The sequence below is a fragment of the Setaria viridis genome, chromosome 3, assembly GCF_005286985.2.
Source record: "Setaria viridis chromosome 3, Setaria_viridis_v4.0, whole genome shotgun sequence".
In the NCBI taxonomy this organism is placed as follows: domain Eukaryota; kingdom Viridiplantae; phylum Streptophyta; class Magnoliopsida; order Poales; family Poaceae; genus Setaria; species Setaria viridis.
In genome coordinates, this window is record NC_048265.2 from 185,464 (window position 1) to 211,717 (window position 26,254).

The 26,254-nt window shown below is 47.4% G+C and overlaps 4 protein-coding genes across 9 annotated transcripts; 1 reads left to right on the forward strand and 3 right to left on the reverse strand.

Annotated features, from left to right (window-relative positions):
- Positions 1-725: 725 nt before the first annotated feature.
- Positions 726-4,535, reverse strand: LOC117848785 (FT-interacting protein 7). The gene has a single exon (XM_034730321.2). It carries the CDS (start codon positions 4,027-4,029, stop codon positions 958-960), a length of 3,072 nt encoding a protein of 1,023 aa, XP_034586212.1. The 5' UTR covers positions 4,030-4,535; the 3' UTR covers positions 726-957.
- Positions 4,536-9,109: 4,574 nt separating this feature from the next.
- LOC117848824 (small ribosomal subunit protein uS17c) lies at positions 9,110-9,842 on the reverse strand. The gene has a single exon (XM_034730381.2). The coding sequence runs from the start codon at positions 9,717-9,719 to the stop codon at positions 9,297-9,299; it is 423 nt and encodes a 140-aa protein (XP_034586272.1). The 5' UTR covers positions 9,720-9,842; the 3' UTR covers positions 9,110-9,296.
- Positions 9,843-12,284: 2,442 nt separating this feature from the next.
- On the forward strand, positions 12,285-21,413 carry LOC117848822 (uncharacterized). 6 transcript variants are annotated; one of them, XM_034730375.2, is made up of 12 exons: positions 12,285-12,683; positions 12,760-15,624; positions 15,811-15,934; positions 16,444-16,529; positions 16,970-17,211; positions 17,611-17,697; positions 18,125-18,224; positions 18,520-18,718; positions 18,845-19,023; positions 19,325-19,468; positions 20,124-20,601; positions 20,829-21,413. In XM_034730375.2, the coding sequence occupies exons 2-10, from the start codon at positions 12,787-12,789 to the stop codon at positions 19,343-19,345; spliced, it is 3,876 nt and encodes a 1,291-aa protein (XP_034586266.1). In that variant the 5' UTR covers positions 12,285-12,683; positions 12,760-12,786; the 3' UTR covers positions 19,346-19,468; positions 20,124-20,601; positions 20,829-21,413. The 6 variants fall into 6 exon arrangements, with proteins under 6 accessions (XP_034586266.1, XP_034586265.1, XP_034586268.1 ...); XM_034730374.2 differs by having other exon boundaries at positions 20,124-20,559; XM_034730377.2 differs by having other exon boundaries at positions 20,154-20,559.
- Positions 21,414-21,557: 144 nt separating this feature from the next.
- On the reverse strand, positions 21,558-22,240 carry LOC117848823 (small ribosomal subunit protein uS17c). Its single transcript, XM_034730380.2, has one exon. The coding sequence runs from the start codon at positions 22,159-22,161 to the stop codon at positions 21,736-21,738; it is 426 nt and encodes a 141-aa protein (XP_034586271.1). The 5' UTR covers positions 22,162-22,240; the 3' UTR covers positions 21,558-21,735.
- Between the last annotated feature and the right edge of the window lie 4,014 nt (positions 22,241-26,254).

A 26,254-nucleotide genomic window follows, 5' to 3' on the forward strand; every position in this document is an offset into this window, starting at 1 on the left:
TCATTCTAGATGTGAAAATATTATTATACATCTGGACATAGGGTATATTAAAGAAGTCTATGATTATATTAAAATCAAAACGATCTATGATTTGGGACGAAAGGAGACGAGTCGTCGGTTGGCCTATCATTTTTTTCCCAATCAAATCCAGGCTGCGACGGCTGCTGGTAGCATGGAATGCAGTCCGTGTCCATTTGATAATTAATTAATTTGCATTGGTCAAGGAATTAATTATTAACACCACACCACGTAATTGCATGCTCTCTTTTTTTTTTTGTTGTTGTTGTAATTGTATCTTGTGCTAGCTATCTTATCTTACCATGCGTGCAAGGGCAATGGATCGGAGTAGTGAGCAATTATATATATTTTTTATTGGAAAAGGATGGATGGTGATGGAGCAGCTTCTGCCGGGCCCAGAGCCTATCCTGGTCCTGGAGCTTTCATTCATTTTTATTCCCTGATCTGATGGTCTTTCCTCCGCGTGCTTGCTATTTGCCACTACACACGTACTAGAATCGCATCCAGCAGGAAAAGAAAAAAAGAATAGAGCAGAAAAGACAGCATCCCAATCCCGATATGCTCCGGTCCGATCCATAAAGGAAGAGGAATGTGCACACACCATTCTATTATTATATAGCAACAAAGAAAGAAAAGAAAGGAGCTAGCTTTTAGTTTCAGTTGCATGCACACATCGCACATACACGCATGCATACGTAGGCCAAAGATAAGAAAGAATATGCAAGTGCATCTTGCACAGCTTTATTCCATTGATATGATGCATCATGTCATCATACCATACATCTCGTAGCAAAGGGAGGGGTTGAAAAGAACTGCCTACCGGCCGTTGGTAGCACCCACCACACCACTGCACTGGTAGCAGCTACTAGTTTTTCATTTCATTAATGCAAATACAGGACAAAAAGTAGTTAATTATTTTTTAATAATAAATAATTATTCTCAGAGCAGCATGTCTGTCTTGGCGGGCAGCCTCTTGTAGAAGTTGAAGGGCACGGACGGCTGCTTGCTCCGGAAGCGCGGGTGGCGCAGCAGGTAGAGCCCCACCACCACGGCCACCACCTGGAAGGGCGTCACGTACAGCACCACCGCCACCACCAGCGACAGGATGAGGAAGATGGCCGTCGCCCTCGGGTCGCGCCAGCTCAGCAGCGACTGCGCGCGCTCCCCCTGCGTGGCCAGGTCGCCGACCACCGTCTGGACGCGGCCGGCGACGCTGCGCAGGCGGTCGTAGCGCATCCGCACCACGTCCCCCGGCTTGCTCGTGGGGAAGGTGTCGAACTCCTCGTCCAGCTCGTCGGGGTGCACCAGCCCGGGCTCCGCGTGCGACAGCACCGTGTCCATGTGCGGCGGCTTGCGCGGCCGCCGCCGGTAGTTCCACACGCCGATCATGAACAGGTACAGGAACACCGTCGGGAGGATCAGCTCCGGGTAGCACACCAGGATGAGGAACAGCACGTGCACCAGCACCGTCGTCAGCGGGTTCTTCCACTTGCAGATGCCGTCCATCCACTTGCCCACCGCCACCGCGCCGGAGAAGAGCGACGTGATGCGGTAGAAGTTGGCCTTGCTCCGCCGCAGGCTGAACATGTGCGAGTCCACGTCCAGCATGTACTCCACCACCTCGCGCCGCAGCGGGGGCTCCGCCCTCCCCAGCCGCGCCGCCACCTGCTGCATCGCCTGGAACCGCAGGTAGTCCAGCTGCAGCACGGAGATGGGGTGGGTGTAGTGCATCTTGGGCAGCAGCGGCCGCCCGTACATGCCCAGCATGTTGGCCCAGGCCGTGCAGGTGAAGCGCACCGCCAGGTGGAGCTCCCCGGTCTTCTTCAGCCCCGACGGCGCCAGCGCCATCAGCGGGTAGTAGTGGGTGTACACGCGGTCGATCTCCAGCGTCGACAGCCGCACGCGCACCTTGCCGATCCGCTGGTCCTTCTTGCTGCCGTCGCCGGCGCCGTGCACGAAGGCGTTGTCGAAGGCCGCCACCGTCAGCACGGTGCAGGGGTCGAACACCTCCCAGGTGTACTGCTCGTTCCACTGCGGCGACAGCGTGTTGAGCGCCGTCCGCGTGCGCACCCACTTGGCGCCGTACTTGGCCACGCAGTAGGGGTGCTTGGTGGGCCCCGCCAGGTTGCGCGCGCTCAGGATGCCCAGCTCCAGGATGCCGATGGACCCCTTCCGGAGCTTCTTCGCCGACGGCTGCAGGTCGCTGGCGTAGTGCGTCGACTCGTCCAGCACGTGGTACGCCGTCTCCAGGCTCAGCCGCAGGTGGATCTTGCTCGAGAACTGACGCTCCTTGTTGTGCGGGTTGCCCGCCGCCGCCTCGTCCGCCGACAGCGCCCGCGACAGGGGGAGCCACTTGGAGTCCACCGCCTTGGCCAGGTCGTTGCGGTAGACGTACGGCGCCGCCACGGGGATCACCACCCGGCCCACCGGCTCGTCCCGCCCCGCCGCCACCTTCTCCTCCACCGTCACCACCAGCGGCTCGTCGAACGGCTCCCCGGCCACGAACATGAACTCCTCGTTCCACACCGGGTTGGGCGACCCCTGCGGCCGCGTCCGCCGGATCTGCCCGCCCAGCTGGATCTTGGCGATGGTGGGAGCAAGCGCCCGGCCCTTCTCCGCGGGCACCAAGTCCTGCGCCGCGATGACCACCACCTTGAGGTAAGCGAGCTTGGGCGAGTAGTACACATTGGAGCGCGTGTTGGCGAGGCCCTCCGGGGGCAGCGAGTGCGCGTCCGAGTGCCACGCCTCCGGGAACGCCTCGTCCGCCTGCGTCCCCTTCCACAGCGCCAGCATGATCTCGCCGTGCCGCAGCTTCTCGCCGGAGCGGTCGGCGAGGCGGTACCACTGCGGCGCCAGCGGGCTGTCGGGGGGCACGCGCGCGGGGATGTCGGTCATGTCGAAGAGGACGCGGCCGACGAAGTCGTCCTTGATCATGTCCTTGTCCTTGACCACCACCTCCACCTGGTTGGACTGCAGGTGCTCGCTGGAGAAGGCGAAGGTCTGGCGCCACACGGGGTTGGGGTTCTTCTCCAGGTGCTTGGTCACGCCCTTGAAGTTGCCCAGCTTCACCTCCACGAACGGGTCGAGCGCGCCGGTGACGTCCATGGTCGGCAGGTCTCGCGCCTTGACCACCGTCACGTACAGGTAGCTCATGGGCTCCACCATGTCGTAGGTGGAGGCGATCTTGGCGGCGGCGGCGGCGGCGGCGCGCGGGCCCATCTTGGCCGGCAGCGGCGGCTTGGTCTCCACGAGGCTGTAGCCGGAGCCGGGCGGGGCGGCGGCGGGTGGGCCGGCGGGGCGCGGCATGGCGACCGTCTGGCCTGGAGGCGGGGGAGGTGCGGCGACGGCGTGGAGCGTGCGGCGCTGCTGCTGCTGCTCTTGTGCTGCTGTAGGCACGGAGCGGAAGATGCGAGGAGGTCGCGGCTCTTGGTGGTGGTGATCTCCGTTGGGCTTGTGCTGGGCTTGCGATGCTGCTGCTGCCGGCTGATCCTCTTGTGGTGCGAAGGCGGAGCGGACCATCCTCTCGGGGTCTCCGCTGGCCGCGGCTGCCGCGACGGAGTCCTGCTGCTGCTGGTTGGTGGCAGCAAAAGCGTCATCATTCTGCTGCTGAAGAAGGTAGATCCTTAGCGCGATGTCGCCGGAGACGCGTGAGAAGAGCCCCCGCTTCTCGAGCGGGTACCTCTGGAGGACTGCCTCCTCGGGGGATCGCGCGACGGAGGCGGCGGCGTTGATGCGGACGCGGCCGAGGAAGGTGTGGGGGCGGAGTGCGTTGTGGTCCTGGAGTCGTCGGTCGTGGAGGACGGAGACGTCGATGGGGAGGGAGGGGAACCTGGCGGGGTCGCGGACGTCGAAGACGAGGGTCTGGTTCCAGTAGGGGTTGCGGTCGGCGGGCTTGGTGGCGGTTCGCTGGCGCTGGTCGTCGAAGTCGACCTCGACGTAGGGGTTGCAGGAGGCGGCGCCGTCCTTGGGGGCGAGGTCGGAGGCGTCGGAGATCTCGACGGCGAGCTTCATATCTTCTCGGATTCGATCGATCGATCGGTCTGCAGTGGGTGGGTGGGTGGTGCTGGAATTGGCAGTTGGTGGGAGGGGAAATCGATCGCTCGAGAAGGAATGAAGGTTAGAGTTGGAGGAGGAGGAGCAGGCTGATCATGATGATGATCGCCGTGGTGGTGGTGGTGGCGGTGGAGGATTCCATTCCATGGCCAGGTGAGTGAATGAAGTGGTGGAAGGGAAGGCCAATTCCTTGCCCGGGACGGAAGCGAAGCGAAATATAAGAAGGGAAAGCAGCAGCGAGGAGGAGGAGGCGTCTGGTTGGTTTCGGCGGCGGATGGAAATAAAATAAATGGAAGGAACACAGACCGGTGAGACGAGGAAGGGAACGCGAACGTCGTCGGCCCGGTCGGCACGGCCGCTTGCTCCTCCTATCCTTGCTGGCTTGTTGCTGTTGAGAGGGGTAGTCGGTGGCCACCACAAGGCCACAAGCCTGAAGAAGCCAACAACCTCCTTCAGCTGCCTGCAGCTGCTCCGTCGGCGCCAACCTTAGCTTGTTGGAAGTTGAAAATCTTAATCTCCGGGAGCTTAGCAAGCATTAGATGAACACATAAGGTTGGAATCAGTTTTCTGTGCTGCTAGTTCAAATGAGAACATTGATACCTTTAAAAAGTTAATTCTCCTTTTGCAGTGAAATGCGAAAGAAGCTAGAGACGTTAACTGAAGATGAAAAACAGATAGAGGTCCTTGTGTTTTGCGTGTACCGTAAAAGAGCTTTCCGCGAAAGGCCCCAGAACAAAAAGAGCTCAAAGGAGTACAAAGGAGGCGGTGCTTAATGCTCAGCAGATCCTTAGAACTCCTGATCGGAATGCTCCGTGTCCTTCTCAAGGAGCGTTGAGGAAGATTAATCCTTTCAGTTGTTGATGTAAGTTGAAACCAAAAGTTCTAACCTCAAAACTTTAAAAACAAGAGTACACAGTTCTGGACTCCAGTTCAAACTTTAGATGCATACTATTGAATTGCATCTTAATTTCTTTTTTGTCCCTGCATTTCGCATTATTTTTTACTTGTGAAAAATACATTTAGTTTGCCTCTACATGTTGTTTCTTCTCTGCCCAATAAGATCAAAGCACATGGAAGACTCACAATCCTACTACATTTTTTGCAGAGTACTGGCTGCTTACAGATGATGATGTTAGCATTACTGATATGTGGTGTATTCGTGAGGTCTTGTTTATATATCATCTGCTAAAACTTTAGAAGTGCTTGGAGTTCCTGAGTTGAAGTATTAATCTTAACATGTTAGACCCCAATGATTTCTTAGCTGAAGAGGTGAGCACCCCAGGCCCAGGTACACTCAATCAGCAGCAGCCTGATGCAATTGGTGAACCTACAGCTGACAGCCCTAACCATGGGTAAACAAGAGGATAATACCATTTTGGTTGGCAAATGCTCTGTTTTGGGACTCCATGGAGGCTTGTTGTGGACTGGTGGTGGTGTGTTTGGTAAGTTTATACAGCATATCAGTCTCCAACTTGTAGGTTAGGTCAGGTCAGGTTTGTGGCAATCTGATTCTGCGTTGAAATGGTGCCACAATATTCTGTCTAGCATCGTCTTTTGCAAATTCCAAGTGTAAAAAAGACATTGCTGAAGCTCTGAAGCAGATGTACTACCTGCCTCCAGATTTAAAACACTCCAGTCAGCTGAAATGCTTGTTGGAATTCTGGATACATTACTATTTTATTAAACTATTTTTACAAGACAGCGGCAGCAATAGTTTACTCTAGGTACGGTGATTCAGTAAGTCCTTGTTTACTTCGCGAATTTGGGAGGTGCCAAATTACTGTAGCAACACTGTAGCGTTTCGTTTGTATTTGTGAATTATTGTCCAAATATTGACTAATTAGGCTCAAAAGATTCGTCTCGCAAAGTACAACAAAACTGTGCAATTAGTTTTTGATTTCGTCTACATTTAGTACTCCATGCATGTACCGCAAGTTTGATGTGATGGGGAATCTTCTTTTTGCATAGTGTAAAAGTTGGGAGTTTGGAGGTAAGAGAATAAGGGCTAAGAACAAAACGGACGCACATCCAAGTGCCTGTACTTCACCGGCGCATCAGTCGCTGCCCTTCCTGATCTTGCCAGTCCAGCATTATTTTCCATACAAGAAAGAAGAAGAAGAAGTGGAAGAGAAAAGGGACGTTGAGTGCCTTTCTATTGAAAGCTGAAACCTCATCCAACTCAATCCAAATGCAATCATGTAGTAGTAGTATTTCTATTTATAATAATTACAAGAACGAACCACTTAGGGCGTATTGGATCGTGGCTAAAATTTAACCCTTGTCATATTGAATATTCGAATGCTAATTAGGAGAACTAAACATGAAACATGAGTTAATTATAAACTAATTGCAGAAGCCATGAGCTAATTCGCGAGATGAATCTATTAAGCTTAATTAATCCATCATTAGCAAATGGTTACTGTAGCACCACATTATCAAATCATGGATTAATTAGGTTTAATAGATTCATCTCATGAATTAACCTCCATATGTACAATTAATTTTGTAATTAATATATATTTAATACTCCTAATTATGTAACGTGGCTAAAGTTTAGCCCGACCCTTAATTACTGGAGCGAACGAAAATGCCCTGGTTGATACATACTAATACTAATAATGCAGATGCAGGTACCAATAAAAAGGGATGGATTTACAGTCAATCGATCGATAACCAGTAGGAGTACTAGAAGAGTAGCTTTGCTGTTGCTGGGCCAGTCAGTGGGCCTGCCCTGGTCCTGCTGTTGTTTGGATGATTGATTGATTGATTGGACCACCCACCACCACTCCGGTCCAGTCCAGTCCAGTCCAGTATGATGGGCCGATGGGGTATGGCATGTACTGTATAATATTGGAGTAGTAGTAGTTGTACCTTGCCTTCGTAGAGTTTGTGGTACCGTACCATACCAATACCATACCAGAGAGACTATTCGCATGTCTTGTCTGCCTACTGGTACCACCACCACCAGCACCATGCTCCTGCGGTTTAATTAATTATGGCGGGTGCGTTTACCTGCAACATCCTACTAACATTTATTATACATATATTATTTAAGAGAGAGAAGAATCACTATTAGCACTTGATGCTCTTTTTTCCCTTCTCTCCCTAGATTTTTTTTATTTCCTTATAGGGGTTAATATTTTTTTTCGAATCATATAGTACAAATGCATACACTCACGTACACGCACGCACACTCGTTTCTACGAACACACATGCAACCCTACCCCTATGACCACTTCCGAAAGATCGAGCCAACAAATCCTCGAAATTGACGAAATCATCACTGACGTCTCGCTGTTGACGAGCACGTCAACTATACTGCTAAAAAAATAGCGCCGGTTAAATTCTAGAATAAATTTAAATAAATACGAGCTTAGCTAGACTACGGGGTTAATACTTAACAGAGAGAATAAATAACTCACTCTATCCATTTTCTTTGCCGAAAACAGCCCAAGTCCGTCCCGGAGGACCGTGTACGTATATCTTCTTCGTTACAGTGCCGGCCCAACTGAAATCCCGCCCGACTGCCGGCCGCAGCAGCAACAATGGACCGATAAACTCACTGGGCTTCGGGGCATTGAGGCCCAAATCTTTCCTTCCGACTGAGTTGATCCCAACAACATCAACTTTGAGCTGGTGGTGTTTTATTTTTCTATCTATAATAGGATTTATGGTCAACAAAACATTTATATTACAATATACATTAGATTCAACGGGACAATAATCATGTAAAAACGAGTACAAATATGGAATGTGATGCGCCTAAGATAATGTTTTATTATGTCAGGAAGGCTTGTTCTTCAGACATTCGCTTCGTGCGAAAAAGACATATGAAGAAGTTCAACTGCATCCTAATCACATGAGTTTTTACTTCAAAGTTATCTCTTGTTAATGGGATTTATCTTATCATCACAAAGAATCTTACAGCAAAATATATTTACTCACCGTACACATATGCGTGTTTCGAGGATTATTCCACCGATCATGTGCCAAATTCAATGCCAAATTCAAAGGGGAGAACATCCATATTTTTGTTGCTAAGCTTGCTGGGCGATGGATCTAAATTAAACATCAGTCCTCAGTTGAGACGACGTAACCAGGATCTAGCGAGCAGAAACAGTGCCAGGATTCCTACATAGATCAACAAGGTACCAAATCAAAGACAGGGATCGGACCGGAGAGTAAACAACTCACTTGTGTCTTGGAGGTGACCGAAGTAGCGGGCATATAGCGCGTTCCATGCATCCCTGGTCTGGCGGTCGATGTAGCTGTCGGGCCTCACTTCTTCTTCTTCTTCTGAGGAGGAGGAGGAGCAGTCCTCTGCGGCGAAGCTGGATTCTCCTCGGCGAAGCTGGAATTGTCATGTACCTCGGTATGGGCCGGGCCACAAGACACGCAAGCAAGAAGGCGGCAGCACCAGGAGAAGAGGCATTGAACATATTCGAAGCAAGAACTGGTCTTGTCTTCCTCCTAGGAAGTCTTTGTCTCGCTGTACCTGCTGCTGCTCTTGTTGCCTTTTATCTCTGATTCCTTGATCTCTGCCTCTAATTCGGCAATTCCCCTCAGTTTGTACCCTAATCTGTATCCGATTTACCCATAATCAATTAGTGGATGTGATTTGGCGGTCGAGATTTGAGATGCATCAATTTTATCTCTCTTGCATTTGCCATCTCTCTAAAAATGATGTGAGACTGGGACATCACTCTTGTTGACGTCAATGCTCCCGGCCGGGTACAATGTATCACATCTCTCTGAGTCTGCCGTGGAGGGCGATGAAGCAAGCAAAGCATACAGGGTTTCCGTAAAAAAGGAAAGGAATGGAAATACTGCAGCAATGAATGATTCAAAACACATACTACACAAGTATGTATGATAACGAGATTTTGAGATTGAAACGGGGAGACACGGCCCCGTTCGTTTCCTGTAAACGACTTATCGGTGGAAATAAGAAAATAAGCTAGAATCCGTCAAACATTTTGCTTATTTTCTTCGATTTTCGCTTACGTGGTAAGCCGTTTCAGAAGTTTGAACTGCGAGAAGCGAAAAAATCTTCACTTAGATTATAATCTAAGCGTGGCTGGGAAAAGCTTATCCAAACATGTCCATGCTATGCATAGTATCCGGCAAATTGCAGGGGAATCTTAATCGGACAACAAGTAGAGTGAGTGGTTCATTGCTAACAGGGAAGGAATGCTGCAGCCAGGCAGGAGGAGATGTCACTCTGATTAGTCTGCCGTGGAGGGCGGTGGCTGGTCGCCGTCGGCCTGCGACTGGAGCGGCGGGAGGAGCTGCGACTTGCGGCGGGTGTCGCGGGGTGGGAGCGGGATGGCGACGAAGTGCTTGGTCTTGGAGATGGGGCGGGAGCTGCGGAGCTCCACGACGTCGCCGACCTTGAACTGGTTCTCCGGGTCGTGCGCCTGGTACTTCTTCTTGATGCGCTCCCGCCGCTTGTACTTGGGGTGCGGCGCCAGGCGCACCACCTCCACGCCCACCGTCTTGTCCGCCTTGGTCGTCACCACCCGCCCCGTCAGCTGCTTCGCCGCCTCGATCCGGAGGAGCCCCACCGGCCGGCACCCCTGCGGCTGCTGCGGTGAGGGCGAGACCCGCAGCGGCGGCGGGGAGACGACGAAGGGGGAGCTCAGCAGCATTCTCTCTCTCCTTGTCAATCACCGGGAAGCGGAGAGGGGAGATGGATGGAGGATAAGGCTTTTTCCTTCTTGCATCTTCTTATCCTCTGCGGCTGCCCGCTGGGTGCTGACAACCCAAACCAATGTGTCCGGAAGCACGAGAGAAAATGCTATCGAAATATAAATTCATCATATTCAAAACATTAGGGTCTTTTTTTATTCCCAAATTGGGAGTGGCAAAATTTGCATTTTACCATAAATGCACAACTGTAGCATTTCATTTATATTTGTGAATTATTGTCCAAACATTGACTAATTAGGCTCAAAAGATTCGTCTTGTAAAGTACAACAAAACTGTGCAATTAGTTTTTGATTTCATCTACATTGAGTACTTCATACATGTACCGCAAGTTTGATGTGATGGGGAATCTTCTTTTTGCATAGTGCCAAAGTTGGAAAAAATGGGGGAAATAAACAAGGCTAAAGTACTAGAAATAGGGGATTTGCACCAGATCTTGAAGGATTGTAATAAAACTGGTGGTTCTTTATAGAAGAAGAGTACTGCTAATAACAAGGGGAAAAGGAGAAAATACAATTGGAATGGAATTTTGAGGACCTGCAACTTATTTAGTTATGCGCAAAGTAAAGGTGACAGCAAGTCAGCAACATTGCCATTTAGACAGATTCACAAACCATGATTGAACAGGGATAGGTGCCAATTATATAAGTAAAAATAACCCACGCTTAGTAATGAAGGCAAGAGTAGTATCACCTACGTAAGAATTGCAAACACAAGCAGTATACAACTATAATCCCAATAGACAAACTAAGGATCATCACACTCAGTTGCTAAAAAATATTATGATTTATAAAGCAATGCCACTTGGCTTGATCAAATGACTGAAGTAGAAAAGAACAATCAAGAATCATGATTTGAAAGAATGATCAGCGTGCCAGTCCATGCCATATGACACTCCAGGTTTCTGAATCAGCGCGTCGGTCGGAGGTGCCGGCCGGGGGAGGCGCCAGGTTGCGCCTGGAGGGGCGCCCGCCACCGCCGGGGTGGTTGGGAGTGGTTGGGGTGGCCGGATGCGCCGGTCGGAGCGGTCGGGGACGGCGCCGTTCTGGTCGGAGTGGTCGGGGGCTGCCGATCGGGGCGGCCGGATGCGCCGGTCCGAGCGGTCGGGGGTGGCGTCAGGATGCGCCTGGAGGGCCTATCGCCGCCGCCGCAGGGGTGCAGCCTGGAGGAGCGCCCGCCACCTGCTTCTGCTTGGTGTCATGCTGGACGAACAGCTGCAGCAGCGTGCACCGCCCCTCCCGTCGTTCCCGCCGTGATGAGCTCAAGAGCTCGTCGATGGAGAACTTGACGCCGTCGACGTGCGGGGGCAGCTGGAACACCTCTGGGGATTTTAGAATGGGAACTAGACAAGAAACAGCAGTGATCACCACAGGTTCAATTTCCTTGCTAACCTGGAAACAAAAATCAGTCACATAGGCAGGGGAGGGGGGGCTTACCGCCGGCTGAAACGGCGGAAGACTATGGCGGTAAGGGCCGTTCCACCGTTTCAACCGGCGAGGCGTGCCCGCACGTGGCGGCCGGCACCCTACCGCCGTTTCATACGACGAAAAGGACCTTACCGCCGTTTGGTGGGGCAGCATAAGTCTATTTTTGCAAATTTTTGATTCGACTATTTATTTCTACAAAATTGTTAAAAATTATAAAAATAAAAAATTCCATTTTCTTTGCCGAAAACAGCCCAAGTCCGTCCCGGAGGGGAGGACCGTGTACGTATATCTTCTTCGTTATAGTGCCGGCCCAACTGAAATCCTGCCTGACTGCCGGCCGCAGCAGTAATAATGGACTGATAAACTCACTAGGCTTGGAGGCATTGAGGCCCAAATCTTTGCTTCCTTTTCAACAATGGCAACAAGACTAAACCTTCATCCAGTTCGGGGAATGGGCTGAGTTCATCCCAACAACAACATCAACAGCAGATCAAGAGCTGATGTTTTATATTTCTATCTATAATAAATTCCTCCCAACTTTGAGCCCAAATATTTTGACCTTAAACATTACGGTTGCTATATCAGTAGCCTCTTATCTCCTGGACTCGTTTTCTTTTCCCTTTTTTTTATAGAAAGAAAGAAAAAGAAGGTCTTGTTTAGTTTCCAATTTGAGAGTGCTAAAGTTGGGATTTTGCCATAAATGCGCAACTGTAGCATTTCATTTGTATTTGTGAATTATTGTCCAAACATTAACTAATTAGACTCAAAAGATTCGTCTCGCAAAGTACAATAAAACTGTGCAATTAGTTTTTAATTTCGTCTACATTTAGTACTCCATGCATGTACCGCAAGTTTGATGTGATGGAGAATCTTCTTTTTGCATAGTGCCAAAGTTGGGAATTTGGTGTAACTAAACCCTGGCCGAAGCGGTGCCGGTGCAGCGGAACCAAAAAGTCAAACAAAGCGTCGGAACTCGCGCAAGCAAAAAAAATTCAAAATTCGGACAGGGGAGTGGTTTCGTTTTGGAGCCATCAAGTTCAAACCGAAGGGCCCAGATGCAGATCCTGATGGCTCACTCCTGTCTGTGCTGTGCTGTCCGAAAAGGAAACCGGAGGGGAGCGGAGCGTCACGGGAGCAAAGCAATTCCTCCATTCGTCCTCCCCGGCCTTGTCCCCGCCGAGCGAGACTTTTGAGGGAGAGGAGGTGGTCGGCAGGCCACTCCACTTCCGCCGCCGTTGCTCCACCTCCGCCGCCGCTCTCGCCCTCAGCTGCTGCCTAGTAGAGACCTCGCCACCCAGCGCATCCCATCCCATCTCTTCGCCGGGGCGGCCACCCCAACCCTAGCTACATACACTGCTAGAGACCTCGCACTCCGCCGTCGGATCTCGATTCGCTCCGCTCCGCCCCCATTTCCTCTCGATCCCGCTCCGAATCCACCCGGATTTCACCCCGATTATCCCGCGCATCTCATCTTCTCAGGTACTACCACTACCACATGCCTGCCTCTGGAATGGATCTCGGTCACATTCCTATTCTGACGCATCTCATCTTGCAGCATACCAGATTGATTAGCAGCATATATATGGCCCACGACATGCTCGGCTTCAAGGAGGACGACGCCATGCGCTTCATCTTCGGCGAGGACATCATGGGAGTCGACGACCCCGCCGCCTTCGACAGATCGCTCATGGAGCTTCACGTCTTCAAGGAGGTCTTCTGCGGGGGCGGGGCCGCCACCACCACCACCACAAACCTGACCCCCGAGACGGACATCACGGGAGGCGACCACCCTGCCGCCCATCCACAGCAGCCCGACCTGCTGGATGCTGCCGCCGTAATGCAGTGGCAGCCCGGGGCTAACTGCGCGACCCACCTGGATGGGGATTTCTTCACTGCGCACGCTGCTGCCACCGACATTCTGGATGTGCACGCGCAAGGGACACCTCAAGATGCCGGGCCTGGGACATGCAATGCAGCCGCCTTGGCTGGCAGCAGCAGCACTAGCGCTGTTGAGGACCCCATGCCTTCCTACATGGAGGCACTAGCCGAGATCTCTGAATTCCAAAGTGCCGCCACTCTTCTTCCCGATCCCTTTTTGCATCACTGGCTCCAGGATCACCACCAGTACCCTACCAACCTGTGCTTCACCTACGATCAGGGGCAGGTCGATGACACTACCTATCCCCTATGTACAACTATAAAAGACATATCTCATACAGGGGGAGTAGAACAGCATCCATTTTATAGCCAACAACCTCCTCAGCAGTCCCAGTTTTGGTTCAGCCCTGCTCTTGAGGCCGTTTGCCAGAACGGCACGCCCGATGCAAATATTAGTTCCCTCGATGAGACCGATGCTCGTGGATGCAGCGGCAGCGTGCACTCTGCCTCTGCAGCAGCTGTTTCCAAGAAGGCTTTCGGCAGGGATATTCCTGACCAGCTGGAAGCACACACCCATCGCCTTTTCAAGGATGCTGGATGGACCATTAAGCCCCGCAAAAGGAATGACAGGGCTAAGATGGCATCTTACTTCACTGCCCCAAACAGGGAAGCGGTTCATACCTCGCTAACTCAGGCTTGGAAGTTTTGTGGTAACAAGTTATATGAAGCTTCCGCAGATTCAGAAAGGGGAAGGTATCCAAAGGAGTGGTCTGATGTTGACGCATTTTGGAAGGACCTCACGGATACAATGGCCTATGTTGATAGAATGCTTGCAAACCAGCACAATGCACTCACACTTCTTCAGCGCTGGCAGATTTTGGACCCTTTTGTAGCTGTTGTCTTCATCAGTAGGAAAATCACTGCCCTGCAGCAACATAAAACTCTTAGAGCTGTCAACAGTTCAACCTTTGTTCTTGATGGCAGCACAGATATGTCATCAGAAAGTAAGACCATGCACAAAGCCGGTGATTTGTTGGCAAACCGAATGATTCAGCCCACTCCACTAATCACAGACTCTGATTGCAGCACGCTTGCAACTGAGAGCTACAATGGGCACCAGTATTTACAGAGCTGTCATGATGTGGAAGACAGCAACAATAGGGATATGAATCCGAAGCTTTGCTGCAACGAGAGTCTGAATTACGATGCAAGTGGCCAAACAGAACATCACATTCACACAGGTGATGATGGAAGGCAGACCTATGCTCAAGCAAAGGCTGTTAATAGCTCTGTAAAAAAGTCAAAGAAGAAATCTAAAAGGATGTTTGATATTGACGCAACTGGACTGGATGGGTTGTTTTCTCTAAGTGTAATGCAATCTACTACGGAAAATGTGTTTGGCCATGGGACCGATGTAGCAACCATGGTCATGTCTGACACAGGAATCATCAATGCCTCTGAGGAACATGGTATGTGTTCACGTGTTGGCACACTGAAAAATCATATGAAAGCCGAATTGAAATCAGAAAAGCTAGATGAAGATGACCAAAGCAATAAGCGCGAGATGTTCCTGTCTTCAGAGAGCAAGCACCTGAACATGTTGCAGAGTGTGAGGACTGAAGAACTTAGGGATTGCATTACATTCTCAGAAACCCACTGTATTGCAAGGGAGTCACAGTCAGATGCCACAGCGTCCTGCCCTGATGACAAGGTCCAGGAAAAGATGCTCCCATCCCATGGACAATTTTCAGAGGATTCACAAAATGGTCCAACGGGAAGTCCTGTTCCTGCAAAATTATCCCATGAATGCACTGCTACTGTTCTGTGTACTGATCCAACTCGTGACTTAAAAGCCTGCAAGACAGCCACTACTAAAATGAAACCTAAAGGTTGGGAGAAGTACATGAAGAAAAGGCCTCGTGAATTGCGGATCAGTGATGAGGACCTTTTGATCACAGCTATAGTGAAAAACAAGGATCTTGTCTCCTGCCATAAATTTGCAGCAGGCTTTCCAGGTGCAAAGAAGTTCAAGAAGCTTAAGAACCACAAGAAATGTAACAAACTACTTTCTAAAACCGGAAAAGCTGGCACAAACCTATTGGGTGGGAAGAGAGTATGCTTGGCCCGGAAAACTGTCATCTGCTGGTTGATTGCCACTGGGTTTCTGACTGTAAAAGATGTGATACAATACCGGGATCCTAAGAGCAATAAAGTTGTAAAGGATGGTCTGGTTACCTGGGAAGGCATTGTTTGCAATTGTTGCCAAAAAACCTTATCTGTATCGGACTTCATGGCTCATGCTGGTTGTAGCAACCCAAAGTCCTCGCTGGGACTCTTTCTAGAGTCTGGTAAGTCATACACTTTGTGCCAGGTTGAGGCTTGGTCTGCTGAATTTATGAGCAGGAGAAGCAATGCATGTGGTAGAAAAGTTGAGGCAATAGATGAAAATGATGACACCTGTGGCTTCTGTGGAGATGGTGGTGAATTACTTTGCTGTGACAATTGCCCATCAACATATCATCAAACTTGCTTGTCTGCTAAGGTATTTAGTTTCCCATTGTGCCATTATGTGTACAATGGTTAACGATATGTTTCATTTAGAGGTTGCTTCCCCTTAATGTTGCAATGTTTTGTTCCAGAAAATTTGTATCTATATCAAATTCAATCGAGTAATACTTAATCTATGTGTGATGATTCCTTATTTTTGCTTCTTCCTTTACAAATTCAGGAGCTTCCAGAAGGTAGTTGGTACTGCCATAATTGCACCTGTCAGATTTGTGGGAGGCCAGTTAGTGAAAAGGAGGTTTCGACATTCTCGGCTATTTTCAAATGTTTACAATGTGGAGATTCATGTAAAACTTTACCACCCCTCACTTCTGTCTTGTCATTTGCATCATTTCCTTTACAGTGCTATTGTCTTATAGAGTGCTTAATGGTGCAGTAGCTAAGGGTTGGTTGGATAATTTTTATGTTAAATTTGCTGCCTCACATCAGTAATCATTATTTTGTTTATGAAACAATTTTCATTAGCCTGTGTTGATCTAAATAAGGCCCCATTTGGTAAAGCATAGCTCCTTCCAGAAGTTGATTTTCAGCTCTCACAGAGGCTGCTTCAGAGAGGCTCCAATTTCTCAGTATAAAAGAGCTTATGCTTCAAATAAAAGAGCCTCTATTGTGCTCTATCGAATTGTAACTGATGCAGAAACCCCTCGCAAGGCCCAAGAAGAAAAGCCATCGAGTGATTTGATACCATATTTAATTTACTTAGTCAATCTTCAGCTCTTCATTGTGCATTGCAGATAAATTCTTCCAGTGATCTTATTGGTAACTTAATTTGACATACTTTTGTTTTCGTTGGCAGACCATGACACTTGCATTGAGCAAGAGAAGCTACCTTCTGAGGGTCAAATATCTGACACATGGTTTTGTGGGAAATATTGTAAAGAGGTAATGTTTCTTTAACTTTCTTTTTCAAGATGATGTTGAGATTTGTGAGATGATTAGTCAAATATAATCCACTTGTAATTCATCATACCTGCTGGAATTGTTATTTCTGCGACCCTCATTTTTTGTCATGGACATAATGGATTCATATGTTTGAATGCTTAGGATGGTGTATTAGCACCAAGGACTGTCTGACACTCGTGCATGTTTGTTGTCTACGTCACAAGGATCAAACCTACCTAATCCTCAAAGTTGGATATCAATTTTTTATGGCCATCTAGATAGAAGTAATCAGCACCCCATGGAACACTAGACATTCATATTATTTACCACCATTCTTTGTGCGCATAACGTACTCTGAGTCCTGGTTCCAGAATATTTTTCTTTCATACCCTACATTATCTTTCCTATTAATGCTTTTTTTTTGCCCTTGCTGTTAACAGATTTTCATAGGACTACGTAGTCATGTCGGAACAGATAATATTCTTGACAATGAGCTCTCATGGTCCATATTGAGATGCAATGGTGATGGGCAGAAGCTACATTCTGTTCAGAAGATTGCCTATTTTGCAGAATGTAATACGAAATTAGCAGTGGCTCTTACTCTATTGGAGGAATGTTTCATTCGTATGGTGGATCCTAGAACTGGTGTGGACATGATACCTCATGTCTTGTACAGCAAGGGGTAAGTTTCCTTATACTTATAATTTTATTTCACACATTACATTTTCTTTTCCAGAGTATAGATATAGATTTTTTTGCGCAATGTGGAGAAATATGAGGCTATAACGACGTGTGTGTGAGCCTGAGTGAGGGGGATTGATCTCTTCATGTTTTAGTGGAACATTGAACTGACAAAATTGCTGGCATGCTAGAGTACAGAAGATAGTCTCTGCTTCTCTGGGATGTTCAATTAATCAGCTGAATGCATAGCTAATCAATAGAAATGTTCTTCTCAATTGTACATCAATTGATATAGGGTTGATTTTCGATATTAAAGAGAAAATTTGGATCTGAATACTGTATGGATTATTTTACTGAACAATTTCAAAGTTTACTCACACTGAAGAACACTTCTTATCAGATCAAACTTTGCTCGTGTGGATTATCAGGGATTCTATACTGTAATCCTGGAGAAAGGAGATGAAATTTTATGTGCGGCTTCTATCAGGTAATTTTTTTGTTAATCAGGTCTCTTTTTTTTCTCGAATATGCAGATAATTAGACTGTTTCAAATACATGCGTGGCGCCAAGCACACAAACATAACTAAGGTCCTTTTTTCATCTGTTCTTAATCAGGTCCTTGTTAGACATTGCACAAACTTTTGTGTCTGAAGTATTCTTTTACTGGATTTATGCTTGTTATCTCTACCCACTTGCTTGTCATTAACTGCTTTTGGGGCTTTATCAGTTTGATAGTCTTTTACAACTTACAAATTGCTTATTCTCAGCTTATGAAATGTTAGCTATTGGAAAATTTTCACATAGATGAAATATGATGGGAAATAACCGTAAACAGTAATAATAAAGAATGTCAGTTTGTTTCTTCCATTTTTGTTGAGAATATACTAAAGAAATCTTTGTTTATTTTCATGCAGAGTACATGGAACTAAAGCCGCTGAGCTGCCTTTTATTGCTACTTCGGTAGACCATCGACGCCAAGGGATGTGCCGTATACTAATGAACATCATTGAAAAGGTACACTGGAATAGGAAAACAGACAAAGTTGTACAGCCATAATGATACAAGATATGGCTTTTCATGATCATGTACTATGATAGCTTTTTCAAATAGGAATTCAGCTGTGTATTGATGTTAAGATATGATTTTCCTCCATGTAAATACTTACCGGGTCCATTCTTTGCTGATATGCATTATAGTAAAATCGAAATGTTTCTTGCTGAGTCAATATCTTTTTTATGTTATTGGTTATTACTTTTATTTACATATCACCATGTGATTTTTGACCCCCACCCCCCTTCGTCTAATGCAGATGCTGATATCATTTAATGTTAAGATGTTGGTCCTTTCTGCCATCCCAGAGTTGGTTAGCACATGGGTGTCAGGATTTGGCTTCAAACCTATTGAAGACGCTGAAAGGAAACAACTCCATAATGTAAACTTAATGTTGTTTCCTGGAACGTCCTTGCTAACAAAGCGATTGGATGGATTTAGTATGGCTACAAAACCAGGTTGATTGTCTGCTTGCTTTCTGGCCACATTTGTCCCTTTTAGTTTATGAATTTGGGCAATCTTGTATCATGTACTCCCTCCATTTGTTTGTGCCTATAGTACTAAAAAAATTTTAAACTGCGCAGGCGACAAAAAAGATTTACAGGAAATTTATGGATTGCCTAATGGGAAATCAAGGGAGCATTTTGAACTCCATGACCTTGACTTATCCGGGAAAGAGTTTAAAGCTGAGGTTTCAGTGAGTGGTCCATTCAGAACACTGAAACATGAATGGGGTTCAGCAGCATGGTTTCAGTCCACTAAGGTTTGATCCATGAACTCTATGAGACTTTAAGCTTTTCTTTTATATCACTTAAACGAAAAGGTCAATATTTCCTATCAAATATTGTGGTCCGATTTACCTGTATACATTTGTGAGCTTTGAACTTTCATTTGTACTGATTTACTGGGAATGTCTGTGAGGTTTGCACACGCATGAAGTCCGTATATAGTTTTAGCTATGGGTCAAATCTTACTACTTCAGCTGGAAGCATGTTGTTCATTTCAAGTTTGGCAAAATATTTGTACACTGCAAGGATAATTTATTCCTGTATCATGTTCTGCAGTTAGCTGTTGGGGAAGTGTGACATTCTTACGCACTAAATATCTGGGCCCATGCTCTCCATCGATACTGGTCCCTTTGTGTTGGCCAATTTTATCTTTCCAGATCACAGCTCAGCTTGATGGTGTATGCCCGCATCTCTTTCAAGGTATTTGCAAATCGTTGACAATATTCTGTTACGACAGATTTTCCACTTTTGGTATCTGTAGGACGGTAGGAGTTTGTCTTGTCTGTTTTTGTTTCTTTGAAGTTTTAGCGCTATGTGTTGATTGCAATCGATCTCTTTTTCCTTGTTACTTATTTCATTGGGTTTAACTTTTAAGCACGAATTTAGTTTGGACTTGAGTCATAATGGCTGTTGGATCACATCAAAATATGATTCAACAATGTCACCATAGTCAGGCTGTTCGCTTTTCCTTTTCCTTTTTCGTACCTAATAATAAAGTCATATGATTCTTTCATAAAAAAATAAAGTAATTCAATGTCTCCTGGAGGTTATCGACGGCCACTCATTAACCACGGAACAAGTCAAGCATAATTTGAAATGGTATATGTGCCACCTAAGGTAACATATAATTGTTTCAAAGTTCAAAGTGATGAAGCTCAAACCAATTGACTCACCAGCCTGTCAGATGGTCAGATTGACAGCATGATATTAGAAACTCGCGAGCTCTAATTTATAGAGGTTTTATATATATGGTGTTCTCAACTTTATTTTTCCCAAGCATTCTTACTTTGGCCTAGACAGCAGCATTTTTATAGTATAATGTAAGATAATAAACTATGTCTCCTTTCTCAATAAGTTATCATCGGACTGTTGGGAAATGGATCAGATGAGCCACACACACATACAAGAATTTTGGTTGAATTGCATAGAAGACGATAAAGCTGAAGTCCAAGAAACCACAGAATGGTCTAGTCTATTGTACATCAAGAAATCGAAAGTTATGGATGTCATGCTAAAATTTGTCTCCTCCCGTGAAGTGTTGTACATGTGGTCATTCTGATTCTGAAACATGGTAAATGTCAAAACTCAAAAGGATACTGCCGGAACATGGTAGATCAGAGATATTGATAATAGCATGCAGCATGCTATCCAAGCTGTTGGAGGCATCGGAAAGAGAGTACAACATGGGCCAAATTGTCAGATTGGATTCTTTTCATGGTAATTATGGGTTAACTGCAGAAAAAAAGCTGATGCCATTCTGTGACAATCCAGGCACTGATGGATCGTATAAAGTAAGCCCCTTCACCACTACATATTTTGCTCAAGGCTTTATGGTATCCCCTCTTTCCCTGCCTTTTCGTATGAGTTGGGAGTTTATTTTGCCATGTGCAGTGCTGTTTGATATTTAGTTAGTGTTAAGGTCAAAAGTTGCTGCTGCAATCCCTGGCTGTTTGGATTGCGTGCTTAAATAGGCGTATCTGTACATTACCTTGTTTATCTTTTAATTATCTATTTATATTCCATAATAAGAGAATTGACGTATCTCTCTACACTCTACCAGGACCAGGAGCGATGGTGCTTCAGGTGGCATAGCTGGTGATCAGACTCTAATTCATGACATGCGTATACAATGCTGCCGCGAGAGCAGCATTGCTGCTAACACTAACACAAGCTGGGCAAAGCCTTGGAGAGCAGCGGCAGCAGGACTCCTCAGGATTTGCAGGCAGCTGGTGCAACTCTGCAAGAGAGACTGAATCCGGATATTGCGAATGCAGTCTTTGGTCGGAAAATTGCTTGCCTTTTGTAATCACAGTCATCGACCTGTTGTTGGCGCGGTGGCGGCACCATGGAATGGAACTGTTATGTACCTCGGTATGGGCTGGGCCACAAGACACGCAAGCAAGAAGGCGGCAGCACCAGGAGAAGAGGCATCGAACATATTCGAAGCAAGAACTGGTCTTATCTTCCTCCTAGGAAGTCTTTGTCTCGCTGTACCTGCTGCTGCTATTGTTGCCTCTTATCTCTGATTCCTTGATCTCTGCCTCTAATTCGGCAATTCCCCTCAGTTTGTACCCTAATCTGTAGCCGATTTACCCATAATCAATTAGTGGTTGTGATTTGGCGGTCGAGATTTGAGATGCATCAATTTTATCTCTCTTGCATTTGCCATCTCCTGTTGACCGTGTACATGTATCACATCTCTCTGAGTCTGCCGTGGGGGGCGATGAAGCCAGCAAAGCATACAGGGTTTCCGTAAAAAGGGAAAGGAATGGAAAACTGCAGCAATGAATGATTCAAAACACATACTACACAAGTATGTATAATAACGAGATTTTGAGATTGAAACGGGGAGACATTAGTATCCGGCAAATTGCAGGGAAATCTTAATCGGACAACAAGTAGAGTGAGTGGTTCATTGCTAACAGGGAAGGAATGCTGCAGCCAGGCAGGAGGAGATGTCACTCTGATTAGTCTGCCGTGGAGGGCGGCGGCTGGTCGCCGTCGGCCTGCTGCGACTGGAGCGGCGGGAGGAGCTGCGACTTGCGGCGGGTGTCGCGGGGTGGGAGCGGGATGGCGACGAAGTGCTTGGTCTTGGAGATGGGGCGGGAGCTGCGGAGCTCCACGACGTCGCCGACCTTGAACTGGTTCTCCGGGTCGTGCGCCTGGTACTTCTTCTTGATGCGCTCCCGCCGCTTGTACTTGGGGTGCGGCGCCAGGCGCACCACCTCCACGCCCACCGTCTTGTCCGCCTTGGTCGTCACCACCCGCCCCGTCAGCTGCTTCGCCGCCTCGATCCGGAGGAGCCCCACCGGCCGGCACCCCTGCGGCTGCTGCGGGGAGGGCGAGACCCGCAGCGGCGGCGGGGAGACGACGAAGGGGGAGCTCAGCAGCATTCTCTCTCTCCTTGTCAATCACCGGGAGCGGAGAGGGGAGAGAGATGGAGGGAGGATAAGCCCCTGTTGTTTCCCCAGGTGCTCCTAAAATTGGAACATCGAATATTTAGATAGCATTAGATATAGATTAATTACAAAATTAATTGGTTAGATGGAGATTAATTTGGGAGATGAATCTATTAAGCTAATTATTTCATGATTTGACAATATGGTGCTACGGTAAACATGTGCTAATAATGGATTAATTAGAATTAATAAATTCATCTCGGGAATTAACTTTTAATTAGTTCTCCTAATTAATCTTCAAATATTAGATGTAACAGATGTGATATGAATTTTAGTCCGGAAGATCCAAACGCCGACTTTTCCTTTTTGCATCTTCCTTTTATCTCCTTGCTTTCCCGGCCAACCAGCTTACCTTCCCTGGCCGGCCCACCCGGCCATCTAGGCCTGCTACCGCGCCCCGCTTACCAGGCCGCCTTCGGCCCAAAGCTAACCTGCCGGCCCGCTTGTCTCCCGCAGCTGCAGCAGGCCGCCTTTTCCCTTCTGGCCAGCAGGCTGCCTTTACTTCTAGCGAAGCAATAGCTAGCTTCTGCCCTCGTTCTTATGCACTCGCTTCTCAGCTTCATGTCCTCCACCTCCAGTTTCCATTAAGAGCACCGCCCGCTCCACCTCCTCGAGCTCCCCTCATCTCAGCAGCCACACATACACGGCGCGCCACCGCCAGCACCTCGCCAGTGCGCACCCGTTCTTCCATCCTCGCCGCGCGCGTCCTCATCCCTCAGCTACATACTGCCGGATTCGACCAAGCTCGCGCCGACGTTCCCGCTCGTCGAGCTCCGCGCGCTCCTCGACGAACAGTCGGGCGATTTCTCGTGCTGGATCCCTGCAAGGCGAGCGTCGACGACGCGGGAGGACGGGAGGTGGTACCTGACAAGTAGCAGCATGACCCGCTGAGCAGCTTCAGAGTTGAGATGGGTGCTGCGCAACAAGACATAACCGAAGGAACAAGATGGTGGTGGCGGCCTCATCTGGTCTGTGGAGATATAATGTTGCAATCAATATTTCTTTTTTGTGTTGCGCTACATCATTTTTCGTACCGCGATAGGTGATTTTCAATGTTGCAGAAAAACTAATCAAGATATGGTTATAGCTGTTTTCTGATGTTGCAACAAGGATGCTTTTGTTCTATTAGTATTTTCTCAATGTTGCACAAGGTGTTCTGGTGTTCTAAGAAGTTTCAAATGTATGCATCTTGCAACATTGTTGTTCGTTGGACTTGTATCGGCATGTGCTGTTGAGATGTACTCGTAATCATGTTATCCTTTCTATTTCTCTCTCTGTTTCTGTGTTGTATGGATTTATACTATCTGAGATAGTGATTCACATGTGATAGTCTTCCTGGGACTATCACCAAGGTACGTAGACTTGAATTCTTAGTTTGTTTTGGGAATTTAGTCCGTTTCACCATCTTTCTCTCTTACTAGTGGGGGAGCGCTTGCCCTCCTCTCCCCCGTCTCAAACGGCCACCAACTCCGTAGCCGGTGCCTAGTCACAGGACGCTACCACTCTCCTTTTTTTTTCCTTTGTCCAAAACCTCACATTGCGCAGCAGCGGAGGAGACAGAGATTGTAATATTCCAAAAATTTGAAATATTATCATGGTTGCAATTTTCTCAAAATTTAAAACACTTTGTGTATGAATGTGTGCAAGTTTGCAAATCAAGCTATCTCTCTCCTAAATTCTAATTTCGATTATGTGTGGTTCGATTTGGAGTTATGATCCCTAGGGCGCCCCACCCCTCTAGGGTCCCTGACGGGCCTCTAGGTCCGAGGCCCATTAATACTTCTAAACCTAATCCAATTCAGATCATATCCGAATTGGGCTTCCATCCCTTTAAGTGCGTGACCCTATAGGTTCATATGCGTATAGACATGGTCCGAGTACTCTTACTCGACTAATAGTTAGTAGCGGCCTCTAGCAAGACGTGCTAACTCCTATACGCACACGAAGATCGTATCAGACGAACCATCACAACATCACGTACATGCTATTCCTTTTGCCTCACGATATTTGGTCTAGCTCCAAGCCGACCACTCTTTCTCGATGCTATGATTCGGAATCCCTTTCTAGGTTAACTCTTAACCTCACGTAGCATGTCCATGCATTTTTGGATCTGATCACTCGAGGGACCCAGAGATATCTCTCTCAAATAGAGAGGGGCAAATTCCATCTTGACTGACCATGCCTCACAGCATGCTTCTTGACAAACCCGAAAGCTACCTTTATTACTACCCAGTTACGGTGTAGCGTTTGATAGCCCCTAAGTAAGTCGATCCACATATTGAGTACATGCGATAGTCTCAGGTCTAAGGACAAAGCGTACACCTTGTGTAAAGAGAGAACTATGTAACTCGTGTTGGGCCTAGCACATGTCTCTACACATGCCCACATTATTAGTTTGACATCTCCATGTCCATGACTTGTGAAACAGAGTCATCAACTAATACAGCTAGTCTAATATTCATATGTGTCCTCACATGAACTCCGACTAGGGACAACTTTTAGAATAACCATACAAGTAAAGAGTTTCACACACAATTCACATAATTGCAAATCAATTCAAGTAGCCTTTAATGGATATTCAAGGAACACAATATAAGACATGGATACAAAGGAATATCATCATGTCTATAATTACCTCTAGGGCACACCTCCAACACTAAGCATACTACAACTGTATGTCCTTGTGATGCTGCAGCACGTGCCATCGATTCCATTTAACATCCGCGACACCACTGCTAAGCTAGCCATCTCAAGGATGCACGTCTGGGTCGTGCTCAAGCCATTGCACTTGTATTACTCGGAGAGCAGCGCATTCCGGTGATAGTACTTGCTAACCGTTTCACCACAGACGCCACCGGATGCATGACCCGAACAATGTTACACGCAAGGTGATGCTCTTCTTCCGGGACACCGACGGGTACTTTGCCGGCTTTCAGCGTTGGTGGTTGTGTGGCCTGACGACAGTCTACAAGAGAACTAGGGGCGAAGATTCTTATTCAACGATCTTGTCGACGACAAGGAGGTTCCAACATTCTTGCATCCCGTGAAAATGGGCATTGGATTGTCTCTGACAAAGGGTAAGGATGCAGTTTCATTCATCCATACATATTGATTTGATTTGCCCCCATGCATGTTTTTTGATGTTTTGTTATAATATCGACTGAATTAGTAATATGCGCTGTGCAGAGACTCTCCAAGCCCCGAGGCTATAGCTGACCTCTCCAACACGCTGGTCGGATTTGAAGATCAAGTATACATCCACAACAACAGGACAATCAAAGAGGTGAGAGGATTGACTCCAACCTTGGAAGATGACTTGAAGATAGCCGTCAGCAGGATCATCATTGTGTTCTGCGAGGCTATGAGATTGAGATCCATCTACCTCCTCACCCACGCCGGGCTTGGCGGCCATGAGTACACAACCCCCGTTCACCTAATGAACCTCCTGCGCTCATGTGGGAAGTTGTCAGATTACATGCTGAGGATGAGGAGGCAAGGGAGCATGGACCTCAACAATGAGCTAGGTCCAATCAGTGCTAACTTGTCATCCTAACACTGACCCTCAGTGATTTGATTGGTCAAATGGGGAGCTCACGTTGTGCAAGATTGAGGTAGTACGAAAAATCAACCCAAAGAACTTGAGCAATCGTTTAGCTGAGCGAGGAGGACCAACTTCCCAAACCTAGCTTTGAGAAGTATATTCAAAATCTTAGGGATCTTTGCTGCAAATAGACTTAAAACTAAGTTAAGCTGCAAGTAAATTTATAGTATAGTAAGTTAAGAAGGGGGCTCAACAGAAACGACAACGACGACGACAACAACAATAATAATGGTATCTCGATTATCATTTTTATCTATCAGTCAGGTTCTTGTCTAGCACATAGCACCTATAAAGAGAACTCTGCCAAATTGAAAGGGGGCAAGGGATGCAACCAAACATCCATATTTTTGTTGCTAAGCTTGCTGGGTGAAGTACCTAAATTAAAAATTAGTCCTCAGTTGCAGGATTTAGCGAGCAAAAACAGAT

Coding starts and splice junctions, on each gene's coding strand:
- LOC117848824 (XM_034730381.2), bottom strand. CDS start 9,719: ATGCTGCTGAGCTCCCCCTTCGTCGTCTCCCCGCCGCCGCTGCGGGTC.
- LOC117848823 (XM_034730380.2), bottom strand. CDS start 22,161: ATGCTGCTGAGCTCCCCCTTCGTCGTCTCCCCGCCGCCGCTGCGGGTC.
- LOC117848822 (XM_034730375.2), top strand. CDS start 12,787: ATGGCCCACGACATGCTCGGCTTCAAGGAGGACGACGCCATGCGCTTC. Junction 18,225..18,519: donor TAATGAACATCATTGAAAAG/GTACACTGGAAT, acceptor CGTCTAATGCAG/ATGCTGATATCATTTAATGT. Junction 18,719..18,844: donor TAGTATGGCTACAAAACCAG/GTTGATTGTCTG, acceptor TAAACTGCGCAG/GCGACAAAAAAGATTTACAG.
- LOC117848785 (XM_034730321.2), bottom strand. CDS start 4,029: ATGAAGCTCGCCGTCGAGATCTCCGACGCCTCCGACCTCGCCCCCAAG.